General features: G+C 39.8%; 1 protein-coding gene across 1 annotated transcript; it reads right to left on the bottom strand.

Moving 5' to 3' along the window:
- Positions 1-874: 874 nt before the first annotated feature.
- sltm (SAFB-like, transcription modulator) lies at positions 875-11,059 on the bottom strand. The gene is made up of 20 exons (XM_056377351.1): positions 10,924-11,059; positions 10,193-10,277; positions 10,034-10,089; positions 9,419-9,446; positions 7,420-8,068; positions 6,772-6,815; positions 6,542-6,648; positions 6,278-6,427; positions 6,040-6,152; positions 5,798-5,958; positions 5,595-5,695; positions 5,434-5,490; positions 5,191-5,336; positions 4,904-5,084; positions 4,690-4,814; positions 4,199-4,372; positions 3,333-3,644; positions 3,084-3,222; positions 2,260-2,414; positions 875-2,169 (listed from the first exon to the last, which is right to left on the bottom strand). Exons 1-20 carry the CDS (start codon positions 11,056-11,058, stop codon positions 2,058-2,060), a joined length of 3,030 nt encoding a protein of 1,009 aa, XP_056233326.1. The 5' UTR covers position 11,059; the 3' UTR covers positions 875-2,057.
- Positions 11,060-12,349: the final 1,290 nt, after the last annotated feature.

Below are 12,349 nucleotides of genomic sequence, written 5' to 3'. Positions count from 1 at the left end.
CAGAAAACACATTTTCCTTAACACAGACCTGACTATGCACACAAACTGAAAAACACTAAGGAGGCTGACCAAAACCTCAGGGACCACTATCACAGTCAGTGCAGTGTATGATAAAGTATCTGAGCTGGGATGTTTAAACTGGGAAGTGCTGGAGGGGCTCAGCTAAACCTCGTGAAGTCCCCTGAAACCTTGTAAAAGTGACTCTAAGATAGCTGCTCAAGCATCAGAAAACATGAATCCTAATTGTTCCCATGAATGCTTTTGGGGATTACTTAGTTTTATTTCACCTGACAATCAACAACATCTAATGAGAGCAGGTCTGAGATAAGGTTAGATTTGTTTTGATTAAATATAAATGAAGAGATAACCAATACACACTCCTGACAATTTAAGGGGTTTTGGGGCCATTAATTACTAACATAAAGCACTTTAAAACTATATATATATATATATATATATATGTATAAAATGTTCACAAAATATATTACATTTTTTCTACTGGCACTGTTCCACCACTTTCCATCCACTTCAATTATAATGCATCCTGCATTGTTACCTAATATTGTGGCTGTCTTTACATTTACATGTCATTTAATCACTTGGTAGACGCTTAAATCCAAAGTGACTTACAAATGAGGGACGACACTTGTTTTTTTTTTTTATCTTACATGGTCCATACTCCTGAATATAGCTGTTAAAAATTACAAGTAGTACTCAGGCATAGGAGTACTGGCTTTTGGCTTCATGGGAAAACAATGAAGCAGCCATATAGTTGATGTGAACTTTGAGATGACAGGGGACATGTACAAGGTGAGAGAATGGTTGAGGAAAGGAGATACAGAGGCTTCGATCAAGGAACAATCAGCACGAGTCATTCTGCTTCTCACTTTTTTGTAGTTTAATCAGGCTTTATCAACCAATTACAACAAATGTGTAGGTAAAGAGTGTGTTGTGAGTCCAAGTATGAGTGAGCAGCCCTGGATGTATAGTACTGGTCCAACTATAAAAAAAAAAAAAGATGTTGAAACTTGACAGTTTTTCAATGAAAAAATAAATAAAAGTAAAATAAGCACTACAGAGGTACCTCCTCAGAGAGGCATGGTGAAGGTTTAGTTACAGATGACAGAGCGCCTGCTCCACTACAGTGTCAACATCTGGAGTCCTTTCAAAGTGGAGATTTCATGTTGTGTAGATCACACCTTCAAACTCAAATTTTCTAAACGCAGCCATTGAAGTACTTCCTGCTTGTATCATAAGATTAAATGAAGTACATAGGTACCAATATCATGCATCTTTCAAAAACCCTGTAGGCTGAGAACTGACTGAAAAGCCCAAACCATCAGATTTTCAGCCATTAATGGTCTGTCAAATTTCCAGAATTACTGGAATAACAAACGATTAATTCACTTAAAACAATGTATTATGGTCCTTTCCCAAAGTGTACCACCACTGAATGCCCTGCAGGAAGACTTTACAGTCAAATTTTATTTCAAAGACACAGGCCTGTATGTAATTCAACTCATGGCCTATGAGAGGTACAATGCAGGCTGTTTGGGAGTTTGATGTTTTAGTAAATCCAATTAATCTTTCAAAAGCATCAACACCAAGTATGACTTCAAAAAGAAAATGACTCCTATGTCATCCGTTTCCTCACAGAGAAATATCCAAATGAATGAACGTCACTTTATGAGTTTTAAAATACACTAAAATAAGACATAGTACACAGGAAATCTGAGTGTGACACTGGGCTATCCAAAATGTACATACAACACTCAATTAGAGGAGAAGTTGGTAATATCACTTGAAAACTTTACTTACAAAGACCTATGGCTGTACAATAGCTTCCTAAACATAAGTAAAACATATGCACATGGTTGTTTAATGGTAACAGCAGAACTGTCAGGAACTCTACACTGAGGTAAACACTTGTCTATACAAAATAAAATAGTGTTATCAACCTCATGGCTACAAATGTGCCACCTAAAACAGTTGATAGTCTAAGAATAAAGAGTTCAAAAAATTCTCAGGTGCTTTAAAGTGGCAGTATTTGGCCGCAGTTAGAACTGCCGCTGTGTTCCTTTGAAGGGCTTGAATCCACCAACGTTTCCACCACTAGGAATGGAGTTGCTGGTGATCTGTACAATTCGGTTCATTCCAGATGAAGAGTGACTGCAGAAAGACAAAGTTCAAGTTAATGTGGCTGGGAACAAGAGTCACACCATTCAGTTTTTCCATCATTTATTGATATGTCTGGTATACCTGGAAGAAGCCATCATGCTGCCCCGGGTGTCTCCCATCCTGCGATTATCAGGGAAGCCCCCGCCCTGGGAGCTTGATCCACCGTGCCACTCCTTCCTTAGTCCCTGCTCCCTGCCATGACGCTCCACCACGACCTGGCGGCCAGAGCTGAATGGCTGCAGAGAGAGGAGATTTGTATAAAAGGATTCTTCTATAAATGTATATGTAAGCTTCAGCTAAAGACTGAAACTTCTTAGTTGTTAAAAATTCAGTCAAAATATGATTAATCTTACAAGTGAAAACAAAATAATCTTGCAAATAAGATGTCTTTAAGACTGGACCAACATTTCATCACCAAGAATTACTACCATGGCGATGTATGCTGCTGCAAATTCTTGAGTTATGGCCAAAAACGTGTTTTTGTGTGGTCGCCATGACCTTTGACCACCAAAATCTAATCAGTTCATCTTTGAGTCCAAGTGAACCTTTGTGCCAAATTTGCCTCAAGTTTTATTGTGCCCCCGGCCACAGCTGTCAGGGAGGCATAATAAAACTGGAACACTAAGAAAATTATTTTAATTTCAACATGTTAAGTACATTGCTTTAATTTAAAATGAGATTAAAAAAACAGAAGAGCAGCAAATATCTCCAATTTAAGACTGGAATCACAGAACGCCTGTCATTTGTTTGATAAATGACAAACGTTTCTGTCAGTTGATTAATCAAACTATTACTCATTTCAGCACTAGTTTTTAAAGAATTGAAGTGTATGAACTGTCACCATCCTGCACCATTAGTACAGGAAAACCTAAGAAATGCATCACATTGTCATAATGTCAGCTGACCTGGTCACTCATCACCATGGGTCTTCCTCCATCTCTATCATTGAAGCTGCTCCTTCCACGATTGGCCGAGGAGCCTCCTCTGAGTGACGGGCCTGGACCCTCTCTGCCGGATCGCTCAGCACGCATACGCATAGGCCCTCTGCTCAAACATTACATCGGGTGAGAGGTTTAAAAAAAATTACTTTCATAAATTAGCTTTCATGTATTTTTCACATCATGCTTCTTTTTCAAAAAGTGCATTCAATTTACCGCATATCTCCTTTGTTGGAATTTATCCCTCCGTCATTCTTCCAACCATGCCCTCCATCCCTGGGTGTGCGGTTGTGTGACATGCCAGGTATTGTAGCTCTGGCTCCCATAGGGCGTTCGTGCATGGGCACCGGTCGTCTCTCATCTCTGTCCCTGCGGTCAGTGTCCCGGAGTTCAGCGCGGGGAGGAGGAGGTGGTTCAGCTCTGCGAACTGTTTCAAAGTTCTTGGGGTAGCGCTCAAAGCCAGAACTCTCTCTGTGAGGTGCAGGGCGATTTTTTTTAACCTCAGGCTCACCATCAAACCGGTTGCGTCTAACAACAAAACAAAGACCAACACATGATTAGCCACATTACAAAAACTCAAATTAGCCCATAGGCAGAATAAAACATCTCAGGTCAGGAATACAAAGCCTAAATACTGTGGACCAGAGGAGAATACTCGCATGCTGCATTCTGACATATTCTGAAAGCTTTCTTGGTCCACACAGGTTACCTTCTTACCCAGTCTTACCCCCTTCTTACATAACAAACAGAAAATCCTACATGATCTTGGAGTAAATTTTAACATTTAAAATATTGAATGCACAAAAAAATCCTACTGCATTTACTTTTTTGTGATAAGTGTGAATAATAATAATAATGGATCTGTTCTAATCAAGTGTCCCAGTAAGTCATGGCAGCACAACAGTGGACCAGCATGAACAACACCAGGACCCTGTTACTGAAGCAGCTAAATGGAATGCAGTCATTATCGTTTCATTATTTACACATGTGCTGTTCCTACTTTCCCATCTCATAACGTCCTCTGTGACTGATCATGTTGCTGCAATGGACTGCCTTAGTTCCTATAGTTTCAACACTCTTACCTGTCGTAGGTGTTGGGCTGCTCAGCAGCAGCCTCTGGGAAGCGACCCCTCTCTCGGGGACTGAAGTTTGAAAAGCGGTTTGGCTGCCGGTTATAGTTTGAGCCTTGGTTCAAACGGACATCAGGATCAGACTGCATCTTCTTGTTGCCATTCCAATAGGGATCATCTCTCCGACTGCAACATTAAAGATACACCTCATGAGCCAAACCAGATTACTTTAGGTACCAAAAGTTACTTATTGGACCTTAACAGGCAGTTTTCTCCGTTTCCTTTTCTATGAGCCTGTTGGGAACAACCTTAGGTCAAACAGATCCCTGATGATCAATACTGTTTTCTTGGTAGGCCACATTCATTTTAAACAGATAAAATGCTAAAATATTGAAGTTTGTGAATCGCTGCTTTACAACTCCCAATTAAAGTCCAAATATTTTGGTCTTAGTCACACAACCAACATGAAACTGCTGAGGGACAGAAATTCAAACGGTGCATACCCATGTTCCACGTCACGGCCTCTTTTGAGGTTGTTTCTCTTTTCTTGCTCATAGCGGAGCTGCTCCTGCTGCCTCCGCAGCTCCTCACGTTCACGTGCCATGCGCTCTGCCTCTTTACGGCGTTCCTAGAAAAGGCAACATTAAAATGCACTAATTAAAATTAGATACTGAGAGACATGGTTATTGTTATACAGTTACAAAATCACATCGTCACCTGCTCTATACGGATTCTTTCTCTCTCAAGCCTCTCTCTCTCCAAGCGCTCCCTTTCGAGTTTTTGTCTTTCCATCTCTACTCTCTGGCGCTCCCTGAGCAGGTTCTCCCGTTCTTCACGCTCCCGCAACAGACGGACACGCTCACGCTCGCGTCGTTCTTGTTCGGCAATTTCACGGCGCCTGAAAAAGAAAACATCCCTTGTCTTAGAAGAATAAATAGCAATACAAGCATGCCTTGATTATAAATCTACAAAATGTGTGTGAACGATGCTCTGTTCCAGGATACCTGCGCAACTCCACGGCTCTACGGACACGCTCTAGACGAGCCATTCGTTCACGCATCCTCTGCTCCTTCATCTTCTCAAAGGGCAGAATGTCTTTGTCGTCCCCCTTGTTGATAAAAGGTCGCTGTTTGTCCTTCATCATCTCTAACTGGGAGGGGAAAATACAAGTTGAAGTTTAAAACAAAGCTCATAAGTGAAACATCAAAGTACAAAGTCATATGCCAATAGTATCAAGCGTTTTATACCTCTTCAGGAGGAATCAACCATTTTGGCCGCCTTTGAATATTCATGTTGACAGAGGGCTGAAAAAAGTTTCAAACAGAATCTTATTCAACATCTTCTGATGGCAAATTTAAAATATCCTTTAAAATATAATTAAATCAAATACAAATAAAAAAGGTCATACTCTATCAAAATATCGCCCCCTTCTGAAAGGTCGCATTTTACCAAAATTAGACTCTCCTTTACCGTGATCGAACATCATCATCTTGCCTGGGCTTTTTGTCCCTAGAGAAGAAGAAAATAATAATCAGTGAGAACAGACATATGCCCACTGATTAACTGAATTGGATTCTCTAAATTAGTGATTGGAAGAGGGATAAAACTTACGCCCATGCTTTCTGTCATCCTTCTTCAAAGAATCTTGTCCCAAGTTAGATGAAACAGACTCAGATTTCCCACTTTTGACCTCTGGTTTCTTGGATAAATCTTTGTCCTTTTCTGAAAGTTTATCTGATTTCTTGTCTTCTTTTTTGTAACATGGCTGTGCTCTGTTTGTGAGGAGAACCAACTGTTAAATATGCTTTCAATCCAAAAATGTTTTACTCTTCAACCGAATTTCTGTCACTCACTTGTTAGTCCATTTTAGCCCTGTGGAACTGCGTTTGTCACTTGATTTACTGGACGTTGCTTTGTCCTCTGCTTCTTTCTTTGAAGGCTCTTTTTTGAATGGATCGTTTTTGGCCTGAAAAACAGCATCAGTCAAATATAAATGGTTCACAGGTCCAAAAATGTTCTATAAACACAGGAGGTTAATATTAGACCGATCTAAGTCTCTAAGAAAACAATTTCATCCGCTTCTTAACTTACCCTTTCAACATAGATCTGCTGTCCATGGAGCTCTGTACAGTCAAGATGGGAGACACACCGAGTCACTTCTGTACTCGAAGACATAGTCACCAAGCCGTAACATTTTGAACCAGGACTGCGAGCATTTGTAACCACCTTGGCGCTTAAAACCTGTTGGCAACGAATTTTATTTTAACGTTTTTTGATTTTGATAAAATAAATGATATTTTCAAACATGTTCAAAATAAGCAATGACTAATTGCAAAAAAATATCTTGTTATTTACCTTTCCATATTTGCCGAACAGGTTCTTTAGATCAGCGGCTTTGGTGTTTGAGGACAGGCCACTCACCCATATGTTACGAGAAGAGCTGCTGTTGCTGCTGACAACTCCTGATAAAGATGTTTCCAAAACACATTCAGCAATCACATTGAGCAATAAAAAAAAAAATTGTTACAAGTTGTCAAAAGTGCTTCCCTGGGTTTTTATCTAACAACATTCGGACAGTGTCTTACCCTTTTCATCTTTTGCAGCTTTCCCATCTCTGTCTCTTGAAGAGCTATGAAGCAAATGTTGCAACAACAAACAGATGAAAATGAGTCATATTAAATACAACCCTGGTGTAAAGTGATAGGCATACATCTAGTGGAACAAAAAAACATATTTTGTACTTTTCAGGAAAAAAAATCCTGTAGGAAAGGCGTGGATCTGAACCAATGTCTCAAAGGCTTCATTGCTTTTCCAGTGGTGAGATGGGTCAGGTTGTCAGCCAATTTAATCCCTGGACCAATGAAATCTTCGGAGGTTTGTTCAACTTCACAGCGAATCATTTGACCAAAAAGAAAAAAAAAAAAAACTGCCATCACGGGGACTAATGCTCTTTTACAATGCCTTGTGTGGAAACTGGAAAAGGCTTTAAAACTGCTGGAAAGGTCAAAGTAACAAAATAAGAGGCGTTTTCTCAGCTCCTGGTTAATGCCACAATTTAACCAACTTCAGAAAAATAAATCAAAGTAGTAAATGGCAGGATTAGGTACATCAGTGAACATTTCCCTTATGGCAAAAAAAAAAAAAAAAAAAAATCTTGAGGCTACCCACAATGTTGCGTTCTTAGTGAGCTGGACTTGGTAGTAGTATCAAAGAACTGACATAGAAAGACAAACCTCTTTGCTTGACCTGATGCCCCAGTAGTGGAGGGGCCTTTCTTCCCAGAATCCTTTTCTTTATCTCCCGTTTCAGCTTTCTTCAAGGAGTCTCTGCTGTCTTTCTTCATGGGCTCACACCTGGATCCATCATCTTTCTTACCACCTTTGTGGCCCTCTGTCTCTTGCTCCTTCAAGTCATCATCTGGGCCCGTCTCAGCAGAGGCCTCTGGCTCATCAGTGCCCTTCTCGGCATCTGGATCTGGAAGTTTCACATGTTTACCTGTTTCCAGGAGATCATCACCATCAACATCTAGGGTGATGGCATCTTCATTTGGGATTGAGACGGATAGGTGATCGTCCTCAGCTTCTTTAGAGGAATTCATGGCTTCGGCGTCCATCTCAGCCAGTTCGGCCTCCGCCTCTGGCTCAGCCTCCCCATCCACCTCTGGGTCAGCGTCCTCATCCACCTCTGGGTCAGCATCGGCATCGACCTCTGGCTCAGCCTCCGCATCGCCCTCTGGCTCAGGCTCTGAATCAGCCTCAGCCGCCACAGCTTCTGACTCTGGTTCAGCCTCAGCCAGGGCCTCAGCCTCAGGCTGAGCGAGGCTGTCCTCACTGGGTGCAGGCTTAGAATTTTCACGAGTACCATCATCTGTATCAGTTACATCTGAGGGATTTAATAAGGATAAACATGGCAAAACACAACTTTTAACATTCACATGTTACTTGACCTAAAAAGTAGAATAGAAAGCATATTTAGTGTTAATGGTCATCGAGGGCGTAGACACCACAGGAAGACACAAAACACACAATCTTCACCGAAAATGGAGGGTGATTCAGTGCTCTTCATTTCTTGACACATGTAAAGTACCGATTCATTTTCAATTCACACTGAACGTGCAATTCCAGATGTTTCCTACAATGTGTGGCAGTTCTCCAGGTGGGAATCTTGGGCAAAGTTCAAATAAGGAGGAAAGACTCATCAGTTCATCCTTCGGTTTTCTGCATTATGCAAAATGCATCCCCAGCTGGCCAGTCCATGGAAAGTCATCTGAGTTTTAGGAAATCTTGAATGTCTTCCAATATTTCTTCAATAATCCATGTCATCAAAGTCTTATCAGCAGATTTCAGAACACTGAAAAATCATCTTTCATCATCAAAGCCAACCTGTGTCCATGTGTCCCATCAACTGTACAAAACTGTTAAGTGTGTTGCTTTGGTAGTAACAGTCTGTCCTTAGCAGTCCCAGGCCATGCTGTATGTCCGATCTCTTCATTGCACACATCGTGCCGGGGCTGCAGTCAGCTGGTTTATATGCAGTATTGATGGATGTATGCAATGACTGAGGTCTCTTATCTTTCAGCTGCCTCCTGACACAAGGCCTTTACAAACTGTTTTGAGGCGTCTAGTGGTCCTTGCACTACCCAAATTCCAGCCTCATTCACAGGCCGTCTCATCTGGCAAGACCTGTGACAACTCAAGTGTTTGATTCCTGTGGTAAAGGGAGTGGAGTATTCAGACATACCCAGTGCGCTTGTCACTGGTCTGTCCAGTGTTGTCAATCAAAATGTCAACAGGAAAGTGCAATGATCCTCCAGTTCTACAAGTTGTTGTGTCTTCCGATTCATTGGATATAATAAAATGTCATCATGTTTGTTACCCTTCACTCTTCATTTCCATGGGGAATGTGGGAAGTTGAGTGCCACGGGCCATGGAAGTCCAAAGATGCAAACAGAACTTTTCTTTAATATATTTTGAGTAATCCAAGAAAATTGGGTACCATAGTCAAGGCAACCCACATCCAATGATTCATGTGTGTACCAATTATGAAAAAATCTGGAGTCATCTTCAGAAATGTCTTCATTAAGCATGCCCTTATTGATCCCTTTAACGTATTGTGACCTAAATAGAGCAGTAGCTAGCAGAGGCATGAAATACCACTAAATCATCACAAGATGTTAGCTGTAAAAAGGAAACCTTAGGTTAGCATTGGTCATTAGTGTGCCAGCATACATACCTCTTTCTGATTCGTACTCTTCAGTTTCCTAGAAAAGACAACACTGATGTTAGCCCAGAAATGGTTCAATGTAATAAGCACAGCAAGAAAGGGTAGTTCTGGGTATGTTTATAGAAATAATTAATTGCATTATTTTAGTGGTTTTCATGTATAAAAAGATATATGATGCTATTTTATGACTCGATGCAATAGTACAGGTACAAGATGTAGCTTAATACCAAGTGCTGACAAATAGATAGGCTAGGGTTTTTCTTCAATCATTTTCAAAAAATTGTGACTTTTATGTTAAATGGAACTGAGGAAAAGGGTACTACAGGTGTGAGAACTCTAAACAATACTTCTAAGCATGTTAAGAAGGGTCGAATATCTTAAATGCTTCCTGTCATCCAGTTGTTTTCACACTTTTTCAGATGGACTTCCTAGGAACCATCTGAACCCTTGCTGAAATTGTCAGATGTTTGTGTGGGCCCTCTTGATGACCCAAAAACAACAATAGCTTAAGATGATCACAGTGGGAAATTCTTATATTTGTATCTAGGCATTTTGGCAGGAAAGCAAAGGAGGTGAAGACATAAAAAAAACAACATTAACAACAGAATTGCGTGCAACAATCACCTTAGAAAACAAATCATCTTCCGCTGTGGTGTCTGCATCTGAATCCATCTTTTTTCCTGAAAGGTGAAGTTAATTTAAAAAGAAAAGAAAAATCAACATTAAAAAATACTGACTTTATTCGCCACCCTGTCTCATCAATGATATTAAAAGCTAAATTACCTTTCGCCTTTCCGCCTTTTCGAGGTGTTTCACTTGAAAGCTGGATTTGAAAGTTTTCTGGATCACCACCTTCATCCTCAAGAGCCTTCAAAAACAACAAATTATTATAATAATAATATGGACCATTTTCATTCTTAACTTGAATGTGACCAGGTTCATCGCGTACAATCGAAAAAAACGAACAGAAATCTGCTACACCTGTTTAAATCATCACTTAAATGATCATGTGCACGGTTCACCACGCATTTAACGAAACAGCGTGCTACATATTATTTCAACAGCTGAACCCAATCACGTCCAATCAGCTACTGTATTCACTTTGTAGCGTTAATGCGAACAGCGAGCGCTTAATTTATTTGATAACGTATAGCTTTAAAGGTTAAAAAAACACGATGTCTTTTCAGGGCCATTTGTGTCTGTTTTGAACGCCCGTCTCGTATTAACGTTAGCTTTACATTTTAAATTACGACAGTTATCGTTACAATATAATTCTCTCCCGGTAATCACCCAAGAAGCTCATACACACTTCTTTACTGACGGTTATATGTGCAACTGTTGGCCTGAAGTGTTGGTTAGTTAAGTTGACATATATATAGATAAATTGAGCCGGCGGTCATGTCGGTGGTTCACTTTAACTAGCTTTAGGAAACCTGTAACAACATTAGCTAACGATAGCAACCCTGCATCGCATTCACTCGTTCTCGCACAAAATGGCTTCGTTTTTAAGTTACCTGTCTCAGTCTTGCGAGAAGGACGCTCTTTACACCAGACGTGTCCAAATTCCTTCGCTTGAGCTCGGATTTAAGATCAACAACTCTTAATTCTGATATTTTCTTGGACTCCGTGGAAATGGCACCCGACGCCATTTTACCTCAAGCTTAGTGAGCAGCGCGCGTGCGCATACTCAGATAGTTTGGCCAGTGTTCTTCTTCGTTGCTTCATTTTTCGTCACTAAATGCCACGCCGCCGCATACCGTGCTGGAGGAACCAATGAAATAATAAATTAAAACAAATCGGTGTCCCGTAGAAAAAAAAATCTCAAATCACTTTTCGCATTTGAATACCATTCGTTCATTCACACGTGCATTCCATAAATTAGCGGGAATTACAGCTGGGTTAATTGTGCGTTAAGCAGTGTTTTTTTTTGGCAAAGAGTGTTAACTTCCGATCACCTTCAACTCAACCCTGCAGCATGATGTAATTATGAATTCTTCACGCCAAAAACGAAATGCGTTCATATCAAATATATTCAGTGTATTTTCAGACTTTGGAAAGCCAAGAAGAGATCTTCTTGTAGATTTCATCATCATTATCATTATCCCCTCCAGCTAGATCCTTGATCTAATTATGAATTTTGTAATAATTACAATTATTTATAATCGTTTCTTCCATCTCAACACTGCAGCCTGGATAGGGATTGTTGGTGTATGCCTTACATGAATAATTTATACTTGGTAGGATTATTTATGTTTCTCAATGACAGTGTGTCATTTGTCAGGTGTATTTAGAGATTATTTGATTCATACCTTCCATTTGCCTTAGGGCTATAGTTACTGGTTAATTTTCAGATTAAGATTTTACATATGATAAAAAAAAAAACATATGATAATGCTATAAAATGCAGTACATTTTAAAGATTAAACCAGAGTTTTCCAACTTGTTTGGTTTATGACACCCCCCCCTACAGAAAAGCAATGGTTAATTCAGTCATATTTACAGATCTATTTACAGATCTATGAGTTGAATCACTCTTTTGTAGCCTAGTAGTTCCACAAAAGAGTGATTTCCTCTGTAAATTTCTTTGTTGGTTTCATTTAAAGAAGGTCCAAAGAGTTAAATTGATCCAATATTTCAAAAGAACAGAGATTAGAGAAAAGTCCCAAAAACTGACAACAGATCTATTTTTTCTTCTTTCATCTACCAATAATTATCTCACCACCCATTAGATTTATCTGTTGACCTTTAAGGGCCCCAACCCCTTAGCTGGGAACCGCTGGACTACATAGGCTATGTGAATCAGTTTCAACTCAAGCAGCTACAGAAGTGAGATGAGAGAATCAGATTTTAATCATAGACATTTTTAATTTTATATTTTTGTAGATAATTTTATTATCTTTTAATAATTAAAGTATATCTTCTGATAATAGTTTACTTGTG

This window comes from Seriola aureovittata, chromosome 1, assembly GCF_021018895.1.
Source record: "Seriola aureovittata isolate HTS-2021-v1 ecotype China chromosome 1, ASM2101889v1, whole genome shotgun sequence".
NCBI classification, from domain to species: Eukaryota; Metazoa; Chordata; class Actinopteri; order Carangiformes; family Carangidae; genus Seriola; species Seriola aureovittata.
Note: the sequence above shows the minus strand (reverse complement) of the source record. Positions and strands in the feature narration are given on the sequence as shown.

Coding starts and splice junctions, on each gene's coding strand:
- sltm (XM_056377351.1), bottom strand. CDS start 11,058: ATGGCGTCGGGTGCCATTTCCACGGAGTCCAAGAAAATATCAGAATTA. Junction 6,428..6,541: donor TGTTCGGCAAATATGGAAAG/GTAAATAACAAG, acceptor CGTTGCCAACAG/GTTTTAAGCGCCAAGGTGGT. Junction 2,415..3,083: donor CCATGGTGATGAGTGACCAG/GTCAGCTGACAT, acceptor CTCTCTCTGCAG/CCATTCAGCTCTGGCCGCCA.